The sequence below is a fragment of the Narcine bancroftii genome, chromosome 2 (assembly GCF_036971445.1).
Source record: "Narcine bancroftii isolate sNarBan1 chromosome 2, sNarBan1.hap1, whole genome shotgun sequence".
NCBI classification, from domain to species: Eukaryota; Metazoa; Chordata; class Chondrichthyes; order Torpediniformes; family Narcinidae; genus Narcine; species Narcine bancroftii.
This window is the reverse complement of record NC_091470.1, coordinates 200,906,113-200,925,134: the sequence shown is the minus strand read 5'-3', so window position 1 is coordinate 200,925,134 and position 19,022 is coordinate 200,906,113. Positions and strand designations below refer to the sequence as shown.

Below are 19,022 nucleotides of genomic sequence, written 5' to 3'. Positions count from 1 at the left end.
ATTCATGTATGCACACTACATATATATACACACATATACCTCTTTACCCACATACATATAGATCATGGTCATTTTTACTCTTGTTACATGTCTTATCTCTCTGCTTGTTTTGTAGTTGTTCTGCAAATTTCCTTGCTTCCTCTGGATCCGAGAATAGTTTTTTTCCATAAGATCATTTTCGCTGTATTGAACTCCTTCCTCTTCTTCAGGAGTTCAAAACTTATGTGTCTTTTTAGTTCGCAGTCTTTTGTACTCTCGTTACACGTCTTCATCTCTCAGTCTATTTTGTAATTGTTCTGCAAATTTTCGTGCTTCCTCTGGATCCGAGAATAGTCTGTTTTGCTGTCCTGGAATAAATATTTTCAATACCGCTGGATGCTTTAGTATAAATTTATACCCTTTCTTCCATAAAATCACCTTTGCTGTATTGAACTCCTTTCTCTTCCTCAGGAGTTCAAAACTTATATCTGGATAAATAAAGATTTTTCGCCCTTTGTACTCCAGTGGCTTGTTGTGTTCTCTTACTTTCTCCATTGTTTTCTCCAGTACCTTTTCTCTTGTAGTATATCTTAGGAATTTTACTAAAATAGATCTTGGCTTTTGTTGTGGTTGTGGTTTAAAGGCCAATGCTCTATGTGCCCTTTCTATTTCCATATCTTGCTGTAGTTCTGGACATCCTAAGATCCTGGGGATCCAGTCTTTTATAAACTCTCTCATATTCTTGCCTTCTTCATCTTCCTTAAGGCCCACTATCTTTATGTTATTTCTTCTGTTATAATTTTCCATTATATCTATTTTCTGAGCTAACAGCTCTTGTGTCTCTTTAACTTTTTTATTAGATTCCTCTAATTTCTTTTTTAAGTCCTCTACCTCTATTTCTACTGCTGCTTCTCGTTCTTCCACCTTGTCCATTCTTTTTCCCATTTCTGATAAGGTCATATCTATTTTATTCACTTTCTCTTCTGTACTGTTTATTCTTCTTCTTAAATCACTAAATTCTCGTGCTTGCCATTCTTTAAATGAATCCATGTATTCTTTAATAAGAGAAAGTATATCCTTTGTCTTGCCTTTCCCTTCTTCTATTTCACTGTACTCTTCCTCTTCCTCTGGGTTGGCCATCTGTTGTTTCTTTGTTGCCCTTTTCTTCTCTTCTTTCTTGTTTTCGTTGTCTTCTATGTTCTCCTCTTGCTGCAGGTGTTCTGCAGCTGTCATTGCCGGCTGTGGAGATCGACTCCCCAGCTGGTCACCCCTCCCGTCAGTGTGTTTTTTTGCATGCGCAGCGCACTTTTACTCGGCTCAGCGAGCCATTTTTGTAGTCCACTTTCTACCGACCTGAGGGAGCGGGTTTTTCTCTCCACCGCGGGCCTCTTCGAACAGGTAAGGCGTTCTCCTTCTTCTTCCGTTGTCTTCTCTTCCTCTCTTCTTACCGTTGGTTTCGATTTTTCTTTTTTCGTCGCCATCTTTTTTCCACCTTTATACTCACTTTACTTTTATTTTTATTTTTGTGCCTTTGTGTTTTCCTTTATTTTTTCCGACTTTTCTGGAGAGGGCTGGAGTTCACCGTCCGGCCACTACTCCATCACGTGACTCCCCGTTGTCCTTGCTTGGTGCTAAATGATCTTCCCTTTTATCGTAACCCTATGCTCTATACATGGTATAGAGCACAGGATATATGTATGTAAAGTTAGAGCCAACCTGTTGGTCTTTCTGCAGAAAAAACCCTTCTGACTGTACAGTAAAACCCCTGTTAAAACAACCAGAAGCCTCAAGCAAATGGCAAAAAAATCATGGGAAAAAAATATGGAAGTATAAAATTGGCGTGGCTCACGGTTAGTTCACCAATCATGCAACCTCAAGCAACTGGGAAATTCACTAATCCACCATCTACCAATCCCTGTGGGTTTTACTGTACTATGTATCTTGAACAAGTAAACTTAACAATACATCATTGCTTCTTGTATTGAGCTGGGTGTACATCCAGGACAAACAACCCATCAGTGGGATATAGGCCAGGTAAAGAGTGGGCTAAAAGATGGTAGATGGAGTTCAATACTGATAAGTGTGAGGTGCTACATTCTGGTAGGATTAATCAGCAAAGGTTATACACATTAAATGGTGGACAATTGAGCAGTGCAGTAGAATGGAAGGATTTTGGAATTCTGGTACTATAAATTTCCTGAAAGTGGAGTCACGTGTAGATAGGGTGGTGAAGAAAGCTTTTGGTATGCTGGCCTTCATAAATCAGAGTATTGAATACAGAAGTTGGGATGTCATGTTGAAGTTTTAAGGGCAAATTTGGAATATCGTGTGCAGTTTTGGTCACAGAATTATAGAAAGGATATCTGCAAAATAGAGAGAGTGCAGAGAAGATTTACAAGAATGTTGCCTGGGTTTCAGGGTTTGAGTTACAGTGAAAGGTTAAACAGGCTAGGACTTTATTTCCTGGAGCATAGAAGATTGAGGGGCGATTTGATAGAGGTATTTAAAATTATGAGGGGGACTGATAAGCGTAAATGTGGATAGGATTTTTCCATTGAGAGTGGGGAAGATTCAAACAAGAAGACACGGATTGAGATTGAAGGGGGAAAAGTATAGAGCAAACATGAGGGAGAATTTCTTCCCTCGGAGGTGGTGGGAGTGTGGAATGAGCTTCCAGCCAAAGTGGTAGATGCGGGCTTGATTTTAATATTTAAGGAAATGTTGGATGAGTATATGGACAAGAGAGGTTATGGGCTGGGTGCAGGTAAATCAGACTAGGTGGGAGAAGGTGTTTGGTATGGGCTAGAAGGACCGAACTGACCTGTTTCTGTGCTGTAATTGTTATATGGTTATAGATAGAAATGCTATGCCATTGGTGTTGTATAGCATTTAACAGTCTCTGCTGTTTTAACTCAAATGTTGACCTTTGATTTACATTGAGTAGAATTGGATACAAGTCTCTTGTCTACATTTGACATGACTGGTCATTTTTACTCTTGTATCTCCATGTTATTGTGGTCCCACTTTAATAGAGAGCAATGAGATCCTGGACTTAAAGTGAAAGTAATTAGCTTGAAAGAGGATTATAAAGGCTTCCTGAGTTCATCCCAATCTACAGTAGAGACAAATCACCCAGAAACTGACTAATCCTCTATGTCAAATGTTAACTAGCTGCAATCCAGGTAAATTTTTCTTGGTTGAGTGCTTTGTTAAAATGTCACAAAAGTAACTCAGTAAGTAGAAAATCTGAAGTTGCTGGGGTAGAAACAATTGGGAAAGTTACTTTACTTCAAGATAATTAAGTTGAGTGTCCACATGGCAACATCATAATTTTGGATAGAACATAAGAAATATAAGCAAGATTAGATTATCTGGCCCATCAAACCTGCTCTGTCATTCAAAAAAATCATGGCTAATTTGACCGTGGTCTCAGCTCCACTTACCCACCTTTTCCCCTCAACCCTCAATTCCCCTACTATGCACAAATCTATTTATCTGTTTCTTAAATATATTTAATGAGGCAGCTTCCACTGTTTCCTTGGGCAGAGAATTGGATCTCAAAACCCTTTCTGCTCTGGACAGTATAAACCTCTGTCAACTCTAGTCACCTCTGTGCTCCTGCAGTTCCAGCTTCCTGTAGACCCTCTATTTCAAAAATTTCATTGCTGATTGTCTCAACCATAAGTTCTGGAATTTCACCCCCCCCCCTCCCCCCGCCCAACTCTCTCTGCCTTTTCCTTTTTTATGACACTCCTTAAAACCTGATACTATGAGCTTCTGGTCATATGTTCCAGTTTGCTGTCCCCTGTCATCTGCACTTCACTGAAGCACCTAATGAGATTTCAAAATGATGAAGGGTGCAGAATTAGCAGAGGTGGTTGTTGATAATATAATGCATTGTGTTCTTGCAGAAAATGATGAGGAAATTAAGAAGATCCTTGCTCAGATCACCAGTGGCATGGCGACCAATGCTTCGAACCTTCAGAGCTATTTGAAAACCTGGGATACCTATCGTGAGATCTGGGAGATCAACAAAGATTCCTTTATTCGTCGGTACCAGCGTCTCAAACCCGCTGTATCATCCTTTGATGCTGATATTGCTCGGTGAGAGCTTTTGCCGGTCCCTCGAATTGAAGTGTCCCTTCCATTTTCACAAAGGTCTTTCCTGGATGATTCTTAACCATACTTCTTTGTGTGAGAACTTGGCAATTCAGCCATTTTTGTAAAAAAAAAAATTGAGTGGTATAGGACTCGGGCACGATTCACCCAATAGCTCTGCACAATGCTAGTCCATACTCAGTAACAGGTACATCAGCTGATATCTCCCAAACCTGGTTCACCTTTACCACCTCTGTATCATTCTTCCATTACACCTGAATTTAGCTCAAGGTTCTGGTATCCACAACTGAAAGCCCTGAGTACTGTTTTATTGTCATGCTGAGGCCACCCTGAGAGCATTGCTCACAGTTCCAATATTGGGAGTCTCATCTCTGAAGAGCCTGAATGGACCTGTTTTTTACATTTTAAAAAAATTAAGACATGCAGTACTGTAACAGGCCAATTCGGCCCAATTTACTCATTATCCTACACCCTGGTATCTTTTTGAAGGGTGGGAGGAAACTGGACCCCCCCCCCCCCCCCCCCGGAAAAAACATACAAATTCCTTACAGGCAGCATGGGATTCGATCCCAGATCCGGTCCTGATTGCTGGTGCTGTAAAGGCGTAGCACTAACCGCTACACCAACTGCGCCACCCTTTTTGGGAAGGGTGGAGGGGGTTGGAAAATATGAAGCCCACTCCCACTGAGTGTGGCTGAGGTGAACAGCAAGGATGAGTTTAAAGGGAAATTGGATAAACACGAGAAGCGAGGAATAGCTGGAGTGGAGGGAGGTGGGGAGAGCAGTTGATGGGGGAAGTGGTGCAAGATAAGCTAGGAGGTGTGTGGAATTGGACCGGCTTCCCCTGTAGTTTTGAATTAAAGAAAGGCAACTTTATTTCCTGGATGAGTAAATCTGCATAACAGTACTGGAGGGCCAGCAATAAGGGAGTTAAAGATCTTAATTGAAGAATATGAAAGAGTAATTCAGCAGCATTGCTGCAGAGATTAAATATACTGTGGTGTAACCATTAAGACAACGAGGAAGGGAGATTTAATGGATTCGGGTTTGGGAAGATGGATATGAAGTTGACCAAGTACTGAGCCCTGGTGAGGGTCCTGACTAGCCAGGACTCTTCCTGGCTGTAATCAGAATGACATTCTAACAAGTTCTGAGCTGTAATGCTTACCCATTCCGTAACAGTTCTCATCTGCCTTTATCCTTGACCTTGTTCCACTTAAATGAAGTTGTCAACATCCTCAACTCGCCTGAACTTTGCTCTTTTTTTTAAACAGGTACACAGAGGTAGCCAACAACGTCCAGAAAGAGGAGACAGTGGTACAGATTCAGTTTGTGCTTCTGGATTGCTCCCCACTGAAATTCTCCCTTGTCCAGCACTGCAATGAGTGGCAGAATAAGTTCACCACCCTGCTGAGTGAGATGGCAAGCAACATGCTGATAGACTTGCTCAAGTTCCTCAATGAGAATAGAACAAAGTGGGTAAACCTGCTGCCATAACCCAAGTACCACCGCCCTGCCCGTAGTTTGTTTTCACATTCTTCCCAAAAATCTCCGACTCTTCTTTCAACCACCACTTGCGGCTATAGATGGCTTTCCCTTCACTGGGCTGCACAATCATCATCAGCTTCTTGACCCCTCGTGTGCCATCGCTGAGCAATTAAAATGCTTAACACCGTGTCCATTAACAAGGTGCCGATTTAAAAATGATTAACACCATGTCCGTTATCTCCTTACCAGTCAAGAGTTCTGGATGGTGATCAACGACCAAATTCCTGGCTGATATCTCTTGCTGGCCATGCACGGATAGGATGAGCCGAATGGCCTGCAATTTAGGGTTCTGAACTAAGCTCAAAGGTTGGGTAATAATGGGTTAACCCTCCCTGGACAGTGCACCGTCGTTTCCTGAGAATAATTCTTTTTAAAGTGGCGAGATGACATAAAGGACAATTGTTAAAATCCTCGTATGACATCCAGCTTTTCCAAAAGTGGTATTGGTCTAAAGTAGTCAGCACAACACAAGTTTTACTGTGAATTTAAATTTGGACACCCAGCCAGGTAACAGGCCCTTTTGGCCCATGAGCCTGTACCACCTAATTACACCCCTGCACATTTTTGAAGGGTTGGAGGAAACTGGAGCTTCTGGAGGAAACATGGAGAGAGTTTGCAAACTCCTGGCAGACAGCACTCAATTCGAACACGAGTCGTTGGTGTTGTAACAATGTTGTGCATGTATGAAGTGTGGACACCATTCATTTCAAGTCATCAGTGGTTACGGTGTACTCTCTTTGCAAGTATCCATGTTATGAGTAGTTGGCGGGCTGTTTGTTAAGGGGGAATTCTTGAGAGAATTCTTAAGAGGTGTATCCGTACATGTTTGTGTGCAATGAGGTATTCAGCTGGAATCTTTTGATCAGTGCTGACACTCTTGATGTATTGCAGACTGGACTTGTGGGGCTGCTAATGTGCTTTACCCCCACCTTTCAGAGTCGGCCACATTCCGCAGAACTTGGAAGAGCTGACCTCTGGAATCTACCTTCTGGAGATGCTTCAGAATGAGCTCCCCAAAACTGAAGCACGCATCCCACCTATTCACGAGGAATTCAGCATCTTGGAAAAGTACGAGTTCCAGATAGATGAAAGTGTAAGTAATCATATAACCATATAACCACTTACAGCACAGAACAGGCCAGTTCGGCCCTACTAGTCCATGCCGTAACAAATCCCCACCCTCCTAGTCCCACTGACCAGCACCCCTCCAGTCCTCTCCTATCCATGTAACTATCCAGTCTTTCCTTAAATGTAACCAATGATCCTGCCTCGACCACGTCTGTCCGAAGCTCATTCCACATCCCTACCACCCTTTGCGTAAAGAAATTTCCCCTCATGTTCCCCTTATAATTTTCCCAGTCATTCGTGCCACAAGGAGAAGTCCCTTGACCAAGACAAGCCCTGTGAACCTCACATTTTTCTTTGTTCCTCTCTCAAAGGTCCAGTACAAACTAGAGTCCCTGAATGGTGAATGGATGGCCTTCCAACAAATACTCATCGACAGTGAGGCCATGCTGAAGAAACAAAAAGAGAAGTTCAGGAGTGGCCTTATCCATTTGGCAGAGGAGCTGAAAAAGAAAACTCAAATGGCCATTGGAGAATTTTCCATGAGAGGTAACAAGCAGGCAACTGTTGCAAATCTAAAGAAGGGCTCTTCTGTCTACAAACCCACACTCCCTGCCTCTCAAACTTATTAATTCGTGGCACTACACTATTCCAGCAGAGGAAAATAAACCATAGGAGGCTGCATTGCTAGAATATTGATTAGCCAGGGCGTCAAAGATGATCGGCAGTGGGGCTGAGTGGAAAAATAGATCAGATCGGGTCCCGATCACTGGCGTTGCGCTAACCGCTACGCCAACCCTGCTGTCCTAGAATAAAAACAGCGAAATGCAAGAGGAATTCAGTGGATCATGGAGCACCTGTGGAGGCAAAGGGATGTAATCGGCTTTCCAGATTGAGGCGCTGCTTTAAAACATATAGTCAGTATAAAGAGGTAAGAGGGAGGCAGCACGGTTAGCCTATTACAGTGCCAATGATCTGGGGTCGAATCCAGCACTGTCTGTAAGGAGTTTATGCGTTCTCTCCGTGTCTGCATGGATTTCCTCCAGGTGCTCCGGTTTCCTCCAGTTTCCTCAAAATGTATGGAGGTTGTAGGATAACGAGGGTATTTGAGTGGCATGGGCTTGTGGCCTGGAAGGGTCTGTTACTGTGCTGCATGTCTAAATTAAAATTTAATAGTTGGAACTGGGTGAAAGAATGGAAGAAACCCTGAGGGGGAGCATTGAAAGAGGGACAGAGGAAAGGAAAATGTCTTCAAAGTGGAGCAGTAAAATGGAGACCAAATGTGGAGGCGAAGGGATATAGTTGATGCTTCGGATTAAGATTCTGCACCTGGATGGCAAGGTTGCTGTAACGGTTAGTGCAACACCTTTACAATGCTAACGATTGGGACCGGACCTGGGTTCAAATCCTGCTCTGTCTATAAAGATTTTCTATGTTCTCCCTGTGTCTGCGTGGATTTTCTCTGGTGGCTCCGGTTTCCTCCATCCTTCAAAAACGTACCAGAGTGTAGGTTAATGGGGTGTAAATTGGGTGACGTGGACTCGTAGGTCCGAATTGACCTGTTACGGTGCTGTATGTCTACATTAAAAAAAAATGTACAAGTCTAACCCCAGTCCTGACGCAAAGTCTTGACACCAAATATTGATTATCCCTCTGCCTCCATAGGTACTGCTTGACCCACCAAGTCCCTATTGCAGTTGATTTTATAGCCCCTTTCATGATATAGGTCATTGGAGACACTTCATGGCTCAGGATGTACGTTTAGGTTGTAATGCAGGAAATGTGGTAGTTAATTCCACATGCGGCAAGTTCTGCAATCACCATTGTGACTGATCTTCGACTTGAAGGATGCTAGTGAGCCTTGCTAAAGTTTAGTGTGGTTCACTCTTGGAAGTCATGTTAAATGGACATATTTTGTACATGCTGGTGCATGATCTCATTGTGAATGTGGGATGATGTGATACATTTTCCTGGCTGCACTGTCAGAAGGGGCAATACAGGAATATTGGATAAGAGCTGAGGAAGACCTATCCCACTCCCCCAACCCATGGTTTGGATCCCTACTTCCCAACCTTGGATTCCCACTCCCCCAAAACACACCTTGGATTTCAGCACATGTTTCTGGGAGGGACTCTGCATTCCATGATCTCTAACCCAACAGTTGCAGCCCTCTCAACCACGGCTGACCCCGAGACACCATTGTCTTGATCTTGGTCTCCCTTCCATCCATCCCAGAAAAACAAAGCATGCTATGGACATTATACGTATGAGAGAAATGCAGCATGGAAACAGGCCCTTCAGCCCACTGTCTATACTGACCATCAAGCACACAATTTTACATTAATCTTACCCTAATCTATTTTATCCTTATTATAATCAACAACCCCAGATTTTACTGCTCATCTACACATAAGGGGACCTTTACAGAGTCCAATTCAGTGGTTTTCAAACTTTTCCTTTCCACTCACATATCACTCTAAGTAATCCCTATGCCAGAGATACTCAGTGATTAGTAAAGGATTACTTAAAAGTGATACGTGAGTGAGTAAAAAATAGTTGAGAACCACTGCTCCAGACCCAATTGTTACTGAAATATTTTGCTTGAGAAAATTTGTCTTTGGCCCATTTCCTTTGGAGTTCTGAAACTGTGCACATAACGAGTCAATGAGGGACAGTTAAAACAGTGGTTTTCAAACTTTTTCTTTCTTTGTAGAACTTTTTCATTTGTTATCCTGTCCATATATGGTATGTGTAGCATTCTTCTGAGAAACTACATCTCTGCTGCATTGATTCTTTTTTCCATTGCATTTGAATCCATCCATGACTCGCAGCCAAACATCAATATGGGAAGAATGTAGCAGCTGAGAGTTCTAAGGCAAATGTCTTGTTCGTTAGGATGTTTCTCATTTCTATAAATGCTGTTCTTGCCATTGCTAGTCTTCCTTTTACATCTATTTCGCATTTGCCATCAGATGTTACCCACAATCCAAGGTACTTGAAGTTGTGAACTTGTTTCAGGATTTCATTTCCCAATACAATCCTACAATTTGGAATATGGCTTGAAAATCACTGGTCCAATTATATGTTTTGTGGGTGGGTCTAAAGTCGGAGAGCCAGTGGCCAATCATTTCAGTTCCTCTCATCATTCTTACACATACACGTCTGTCCTCATCTACTGCCAGGTTGAGGCCAGACATAAATTTGAGGACTAACACATCATATCCTTCCTTAGCAGTCTTAAACCCATTGGTAAGGACATTGATTTTTATTCTACTTTTAGGTAACCCCCAGATAACTGGTTCTACTGTTTCCATTTCTCCTTCATCTATTCTTATTGTTTCTTTTCTCTGTAACCTTCCCCACCTCTCAGTGGTCTCCTTTTTTCCTTTCTCTCCACCTTCTGACCAATACCCTGTCACCTCTGTGCCCCTTAGTTTCTTTCCTCTCTCATTTCTCAACCCTTCCTATTTTAGTCTCGATAAAGGGGCTCAATCTAAAATCTGACTGACCACTTCTCTCCACGAATGCTGCCTGACATTGCTGAGTCTCTCCAACATCTCAGTGTTTGATCAAGATTCCAGCATCAGTAGTGTTTGCGTTTCTCTATTAATCTATCAACACGTTTTTGGGATGTGGGAGGAAGCTGGAGTACTCCGAGGAATCCCATGTGGTCACTCATGGGTCACAACATACAAACTCCATGCCAATTGTGTTGAAGGTCAGGATTGAACCCAAGTCTCTGGAACTGTGTGGGCGCAGCACATTCCACTGCATTCCGTGTACACATGGATTGTAAGTTAGTGAATGAAATTCAGCCATTACATCTGTTTACTGGGTTCAACTTGTGGAAATTGTATCCTGTTTGTGGCGAGCCATGGAACTGAGGAAAATGGGGAACAGCAGCAAGTGGTCCATTGGGAGAGAACAGAGGTGCTGGTTTTCCTCACTGACTTTATTAAGCAAGCCATGCTGCTGGTTAAATGTCTCTGTAGATGCTGATGCCCTTCAGCAAGGGGAAAGGTGACACTTTAATGGTTGGCTATGTCTCCCCTTTTGTAGGTCCCTTCAGCAGCGCAATGAGCCCTGAGGCGGCACTGGCCTTGATAGCTGAACTGCGTAACAACCTCAACGCCCTGAAGGAAGAGGAGAACAGCATCCGCAATGGCCTCAATGTCTTCAAAATTGACCAGCCTTTGTCCAAAGAGCTCCAGGCCCTGGAGAGAGTAAGCAAGTGTTGCTCATTGAATCCTAAAGCTCAGAAGGAGGCCATCTTGCCCATGCCATTCAGAATTGCCCTTGAAGGAGATGTCCCACTCCCTGGCTCTCAGCACAATCCTGCAATCTGCAAACATTTATTCAATTCTCATTTGATTCTGCTTCACTTGTGCTACAAAGCAGTTTATTCCAGACCATGACCACTATGGAAACATCGAAATCTTACATGCCAGAACTAGGCCTACCTAGTCCATGCTGGCTGCTTTTAGAACTATCTGGTCACTCCTCCTCCTAGTCATTCATCTTGGTCCTGCAAATTATTTCCTATCATTCTCCTACCCGTCCTCTTATTAATTCTGTGATCCCATTCCTCAAATCATCTGCCAATAGAAACAATTCTCCTTACCCTGTCCAATACCATCTTGCACACTTCTGTTAAATCTCCCCTCAATCTTCTTTGCCCCAAGGAAGACAATCCCAGTCTAGGCTCATAGCTGAAGTCCCTCAACCTGGAGACATTCCAGAACTTCTATTTTTACTGCAATCTTTACAGATCTTTGGATCCTTCCAAAACTGTATTTGGAAAGGATGAAGAAACTCGGTTATCTTTTGTTTGTTTTTTTTGAAATTTTCCTCAAGTTACTGTTCCTCCTGCCATTGGAAAAGTTTTTGTTCATTTTCTATGTGTCTCCAACTCCAGGATATAGATTATCTTCAGCAAACATGGGAGGTTACCAAGCAATGGGAAGACTCTTGGTTAGAGTGGAAGGGAGAAAAATTCAGCTCCCTTATGACACAGGTTATGGAAAATACTGCTACAAGCTACTACAGGAAACTCCACAAGCTGAGCCAAATGCTGAAGGTACAATCACTCAGCCCACTCAGGGCGTGCACAGGTACATCTTGCTGCTCACAGTTTCATGGATGAATCAGAAGAGAACCCATTAACGCACGCAATTTGAATGCTGCTGGCAAGGTCAATGTTTATCCCCAGTGCCTGACTGACCTTGGAAAGGTGGTGGTGAGCAATATGTAAATGTGGCAGATCTTCTGGTTCGATAGCACCTACTGTGCCATAAAGGGAGGAATTTCCAGGCCAGGGGTTCTCAACCTTTTTCTTTCCACTCACATCCCACTTTAAGTCATCCCTAGGCTATCGGGGCTCTGTGATTAGTCAGGGGTTGCTTAAGGTGGAATGTGACTGGGAGAGGAAGGTTGAGAATCACTGCTCCAGACCCAATTGTGACTGAAATATTTTACTTGAGAAAAATGGTCATTGGCCCATTGTCCTTTGGAGTTCTGAAACGGTGCACAGAACAAGTCAACGAGGGGCGATTAAAACTGGGGTTTTCAAACTTTTACATTCTACCCACATACCACCTGAAGCAATCCTTACTAATCACAGAGCTCCTACAGAATAGGGAATACTTAAAGTGGTATGTGAGTGGAAAGAAAAAGGTTGAGAACCACTGATTTAGACCCAGTGATAATGAAAGAAATAAGTACATATCTGTAAGTGATCATTTGTGATTGCAGGGGAACTGTATGTAATATAAATATTAAACTGGAGGGCGGCATGGTTAACACAATGCTCCAGCGGCCCTATTTTGAATCTGGCCATGTCAATGTGGGTTTCTTCCTGTTGCTCCGATTTCCTCCCACCTTCAAAATGTGCAGGGGTTGACAGTTGATTGGGATATTTGGGCCGGAAGAGCCTCTATGTCTAAATTTAAATATTTAAAAAATGATATGCTGCCCTTATTCTTCAAGTTAGCACTGGTCATAAAGTTAACCACAGGTGCACTTACTGTGGAGAATTTTACCTTCTACAACAGAAACATGGAACAGTCAGATAAAACGCTTGCTCCCGAGTCGACAATTGAGCTAATATTACTGGCTTTTCCACTCATAGCTTGTTTCTTTTCTCAATACATCACATTCCAGACTCCAACCAGCTTCCCCCACAGTGTTCTCCAACACAGGCTGGTTGGTGTATGTCAGGCACCAATATTAAAACCATCAGAAAACTCAATCCATTCCTTGGTCTCAGGAAGAGAGGGATTTATCTGCCAACCTTGATGCAGGATAAAGGATTCCCTATTCTATGATTCCCCATTGCATATCCAAGGAAGGATCGCTGGGGCCAACCACTAAGATGCTGGTAGATTGTGAATTTCCTATTCAGAACCAGTGGGATTAATTACCTGCTTCTGTTCAACTTTTTAGGACAGGAACTGGGACATTGTAATTACTTCAAAGAACAAGGTGCAGCAGTTTAAGAAGACAATGCCTCTGATTACCGACCTCAAAAATCCATCCATGCGAGAGAGGTGAGTTAAGAGCCCTTTCCCCTCATTTGTTATTCCTTTTCCTTTTTCTTTATGCAAGGCCATCCTTTCCTGACTCAGAGAATCATAAACAATTAGTGTTTGCCGCTTTAGTTGCCCATTCAGAGCCAGCTCTTCAGCGCTTGACGTCCTGTTTTGCGGAAACTGCCAAAATGTTTGGCCTGGAAGTCAGCCTGAAGAAAACTGAGGTCCTCCATCAGCCAGCTCCCCACCATGACTACCAGCCCCCCCACATCTCCATCGGGCACACAAAACTCAAAACGGTCAACCAGTTTACCTATCTCGACTGCACCATTTCATCGGATGCAAGGATCGACAACGAGATAGACAACAGACTTGCCAAGGCAAATAGTGCCTTTGGAAGACTACACAAAAGAGTCTGGAAAAACAACCAACTGAAAAACCTCACAAAGATTAGCGTATACAGAGCCATTGTCATACCCACACTCCTGTTCGGCTCCGAATCATGGGTCCTCTACCGGCATCACCTACAGCTCCTAGAACGCTTCCACCAGCGTTGTCTCCGCTCCATCCTCAACATTCATTGGAGCGACTTCATCCCTAACATCGAAGTACTCGAGATGGCAGAGGCCGACAGCATCGAATCCACGCTGCTGAAGATCCAACTGCGCTGGGTAGGTCACGTCTCCAGAATGGAGGACCATCGCCTTCCCAAGATCGTGTTATATGGCGAGCTCTCCACTGGCCACCGTGACAGAGGTGCACCAAAGAAGAGGTACAAGGACTGCCTAAAGAAATCTCTTGGTGCCTGCCACATTGACCACCGCCAGTGGGCTGATATCGCCTCCAACCGTGCATCTTGGCGCCTCACAGTTCGGCGGGCAGCAACCTTCTTTGAAGAAGACCGCAGAGCCCACCTCACTGACAAAAGACAAAGGAGGAAAAACCCAACACCCAACCCCAACCAACCAATTTTCCCTTGCAACTGCTGCAACCGTGTCTGCCTGTCCCGCATCGGACTTGTCAGCCACAAACGAGCCTGCAGCTGACGTGGACATTTACCCCTCCATAAATCTTCGTCCGCGAAGCCAAGCCAAAGAGAGAAGAAAGAGTCCATTCATCCCTACAGGTCTGCACCACCATTCAATGCAATCATGGCTGATCAAGCAACCTCAGTCCCCTATTCCTTCTTTCTCTCCATTCCCCTTGATCCCTTTAGCCAGAGTATACATCCCTTTTGTAAATGTCTAATGAATTGGCCTCCGCAACTTTTTCTGTGAGGGAGTTCCACATCTCCTTGAATGAAGATGTTTCTCCTCATCTCAGTCTTAAATGCCTTGCCCCTTATCTTTATATTGTGATGCTTTGTTCTGGACTTGCCCAATATCAGAATTATTCTTCCTATATCTTACCTGTCTAGTACTGGCAGAATTTTGTGTTTCTATGAGATTCCCTCTCATTCTTCTACATTCCAATGAGTATAACCATGGTCTATCCAGTCTTTCTTTATATATCTATCCTGCCATCTTTGGAAGCAGCCCTAGTGAATCTTTGCTGCACCCACTCAATAGCAAGAATGTTCTTCCTCAGATTAGGAGACCAAAATTGTGCACAGTACTGAGGGGTATGGCCTCACCAAGGTTGTACACAACTACAGTGAGACATTCCTGCTTCTACATTCAAAACCTTGACTTGGCGGGATCTTTTGGCTCCTGCACTGAACCTATGAGCAATCTCCTTTAGCTGGATCTGGGAGTCAGGAGGAAACCAAGGGACTAAAATCTTCACTGGTGGGAGAGTCTCGAACAAGGGGATGTGGTTATATGATAAAGGGCTGGTCATTTAAGATGTGAAGAAATTTCTTTTCACAAAGGATGATGAATCTTTGAAATTGTTTACCTTGGAGGATTATAGAGTCAAGTATTTAATGTGGAGAAATAGCATTATGAAAATAAGAGTACAGAAACCTGGCACAGAACAGGAACCAAAGCCAGTATGCATAAGCTAGTGAGGCGCTTGAGGGGCCTGCTTGTCTACTCTAGCTCCCATTTTCTTGAGTTCTTGTGCCAAGGTTCTCTTTTTCCTGAAAGAAAGGATTTCTTTGGGAGGAACTGGATTGTACTGTAGGGAGGTGACTGACTGGATGGACCAAATGCGCTGTCACAACTCTGATTCTGCGCTGGAGATTTGATGATGCGGAGAGTTTAATGTGATGTACAGAAGTGCAAGGCCCAGATGCACCACAATTCTTGTTTGCTGGTAGCACATCAGAATCCACCAATAGTATAAATTAAAATATCACAATAGGCCAAGACAAAAAAAAAGAATAATAAGTATAAAAAGATAGATAAATGTTCACAGTTGTAGAGCAAGAGAAAATGAAATAGAAAAGATAGGCTGTCCCGTGACAGTTCAGTAGTGACGCTCCTGGTGATCTCCTCCTTCTAGATCAATCAGTGATCTTAATTTTGAACACTTCACTGTCAAGGGATGAAAAATAAAAACTGTTTGCGTATATATAGCCAACAGGTCACCCTTGGACAAGATGTAGTACCTGTTTAGGGTCACATGAAGCTATGGATTGCAGATCGCGGATGGTTTTTATAAGCAGATTCTACAAATTGGAATTTATGATTGTGAAACCAAAAGCGCTGGGCAGATGAATCTGCTGATCCACGGCCAGGGTTACCTGTCCAGTATGGACACTGCAACTGAAGAAGGCAACGGGAAGCCACTTCCGTATTTTTCCCATGTACAATCATGAACTCACCATCGACTACAGTCTCAGCTCAGAGGGGAACAGGGGGAGGCAACAACTACAATTCAGAGGGTCAGAGATCGTGACGGATGGAGAGTTGTGATCATCCACGCCGAATGTCAAGGCCCCTGAATGAATGATATTAAGTTTTAAAAGCACTATCAAGTCTTTATTCTAAAAGTAGATCTATTCTGAGATAATATAATAGTTTTTTTTCTATTCCTCTAATCCATTGGTCATTTCTCCTGTAGTTAAAATAGATTTTCTATAGCTTCTTTACAGTGCCCAAAGCCATTCACAGTCAATTAAGTACCGTATTTAATAAGGTATGACCATGGGAAGATAATATTGGTTGAGGGATGAATGTTGTTCCTGTGTACTGCAGAAGTAAGAGTAGGTGGGATTTGTGGACAGCTGAGGCCAAAATCTCATCCAGAGGTAAAACTTTTGGCATTCCCAATACTGCCTGTCCAACAGAGAGTTGCTCCTTCAGTACTGCCCCTCTGACATGGTAGCACTCCCTCAGTGCTGCCATTCTTCTAGTGCAACCCCCCCCCCCCTCAGTATTATTCCTCTGCATATGTGACTCTCCCCCAGTGTTAGTCCTAGATTAAGAGCTCAGAGCTCTGATGTGGACTTTAAATTTAGGCATACGGTGTGATAACAGGCATTTAGTCCCACGAGTCCGTGCCGCCCAATTTACTCCCCATTAACAGACACCGTCAGTATGTTTTGAACAGTGGGGGGCACCCGGAGAAAACCCACACCGACACGGGAAAACGTAAACTCTTTATAGACAGCGTGGAATTCAAACTCTAGTCCAGTCCTGATTAAGAGGACTAGTTGAGATGGATCCTGTGCTTTCTTCCAGTCTTGTGGGGAAGCCTATGGGAGGCAGGTAACTTTCCCTTCTTCTGTGTTGTTGAAATTACATTAAAATGGTCATTGATTTTTTTTTCCCCTTGTTGCTGACTTTCAGACACTGGAACAGTATTAAGGACGAGGTGCAAAAAATGTTTGATCATACCACTGATGACTTCACCCTGGAGAGGATCATTGATCTGGGCTTGGAGCAATATGCAGATGTAATCGGCACTATCTCATCAGCTGCCAGCAAGGAGCTCTCCATTGAAATGGTAGGGACAGCTCATGGTCTGCATCTGCCCAATGTGAGCTCTGACAAACTTACAATTATCATACTTCAGTACTGCAAAACTGTCATAAGGTGTGAGTACCAGTTTGTATAAGGGCTTGCACAATAGATCCATGGGTAGGTGAGTCTTGGCCTGTGAAGTTGACCTAGTAGATATCCTCCAATAGGTAGATACCCTCCTCCTGTGGCATACCATTCCTGGGATGTGGCTTTCGCTGGTGAGTTGATATCTGTTGTCCATGTCTAAACTGCCTCAGAACTGAGTGGCTTGCAAGGCAATTTTAAGAGGCAGCCTGGTGTTACCCAGACTGGGTAAGGACAACAGATGCCTTTAACAATTTGGTGGTCACTATTTTTATTGTAGTTTAGTTAATGAACTCCATTCAATGAATCCCACTTAGTGGGTGATCTGGTCTGGTAGTTATGTGTGGCTGATTTTGCAGTCTGCTGTATCCAGTGGCAATAGCATTTTCTCTTCTATCACCCCCTGCTCCCTTGACTGAGAAATGTGAAGGGGAGGAGCAGTGTTCCAATGGTCAGTCAGTACTCTCACAGCTGGACTGAGCACACACAGCATCAGTGAGGCAGTCCAGAGATGATGGATGAAGCAAACTGCAAAGTCAGGCTCACAGACCAGATCTATAGGGAATCAACCACTTAAGTGAGTTGCAATATTCAATCACAATATTCATTCATTCCAATCTTCATGATGAACTTTAAACAATGTAGCAGTGATCTTCTTGGTGTTGTCTCTCAACAGGCTTTGGAGGCAATAAATAAAACCTGGGAAGTTACAACACTTGATCTTGTACCTTACAAGGACAAAGGCCATTATAAGCTGAGGTGAGTCCTTAAAATAGTATTTTGCATTTGTTTGTGCCTTTTGTGTCAATAACTGACCTAGGCACTTCACTGCAACAAGACAGGTCTCCCCTAAAGAATTGACCAAACACAGATTTTAAGAAATATCTTACTGGAGGAGAAAGAGAAATGGGATAGTTGAAGGAGTTGATGTTTATTATCATCCGATTGTATGTAGAACCTGACGAAATAGCGTTCTCTGGTCCTCGGTACAAAACATGCAGACATACAACCAGACACCACACACACATTCAGACAAACAATACATACATAGGACAAATATACACATATAGCAATAAATAAATAAATATTGCTTGTTAAATATTAGTCTTGGAACAATGCCACTTGTGCGTATTTGCTGTATGATGGCCAAGCACCCAGTGCAGGGCCGTACAGCCAATATCTAGCTACCAAGAGCTAATGTACATCAGGAGTCAGCAAACTCCAGGGTGTGTAACCTGCCTGCACCAGGTGCTGCTGTGCAGCCAATGAGTGGGAGCTTGCAGTCACCTGGTGGACCCTGTGGTTGAAAACATTCAAAACTTGTTAAGCTCCAGAAAAAAGGCATACAGGCCAGCTCGTTTAACACGGTGCTAGAGTTAATGATCAAACTAGAAATAGCTTTTTTTCAGAACCCAGTCAATGTGCTTTTTTAAGGCATGTTTGACAAATTTTCTTGAGGATATAATTGGGAGGTTTGATACAGGGGGACCTGTAGGTGCAGCACATTTAGATGTTCAAAAGATGTTGGTATATAAATTAAAAGCTCAATGGTATTGGAGGAAGTCTGTTAGAATGTAATGAAAACTGGCTATCTGAGAAAATAGAGAGCTAGAATAAATGGGCCTGTTTCTGACAGGTAACTAGTGGAATACCTCAGGGATCAGTTCTTGGTGCATAAGTGTTCACTGCTAACACTAATGAACTGGAACAGTATATAAAGGCTTCCAAAGTTGCATATGATATAAAAATAGGTGGAAAGGTATGTTGTGATGAGGATACTGTGATTTTTCCA

At 43.2% G+C, this 19,022-nt stretch overlaps 1 protein-coding gene across 4 annotated transcripts in view; it reads left to right on the top strand.

Annotated features, from left to right (window-relative positions):
• Positions 1 to 19,022, top strand: part of dnah2 (dynein, axonemal, heavy chain 2) — a 243,293-nt gene that overhangs the window by 61,880 nt on the left and 162,391 nt on the right. For all 4 annotated transcript variants that reach the window (XM_069920089.1, XM_069920087.1, XM_069920088.1 and 1 more), the window contains 9 exons: positions 3,891 to 4,083; positions 5,373 to 5,573; positions 6,583 to 6,739; positions 7,086 to 7,260; positions 10,771 to 10,934; positions 11,627 to 11,788; positions 13,153 to 13,256; positions 16,973 to 17,129; positions 17,907 to 17,989. In XM_069920089.1, coding sequence (XP_069776190.1) covers positions 3,891 to 4,083; positions 5,373 to 5,573; positions 6,583 to 6,739; positions 7,086 to 7,260; positions 10,771 to 10,934; positions 11,627 to 11,788; positions 13,153 to 13,256; positions 16,973 to 17,129; positions 17,907 to 17,989 — 1,396 coding nt within the window. The remainder of the gene's footprint in view (positions 1 to 3,890; positions 4,084 to 5,372; positions 5,574 to 6,582; positions 6,740 to 7,085; positions 7,261 to 10,770; positions 10,935 to 11,626; positions 11,789 to 13,152; positions 13,257 to 16,972; positions 17,130 to 17,906; positions 17,990 to 19,022) is intronic.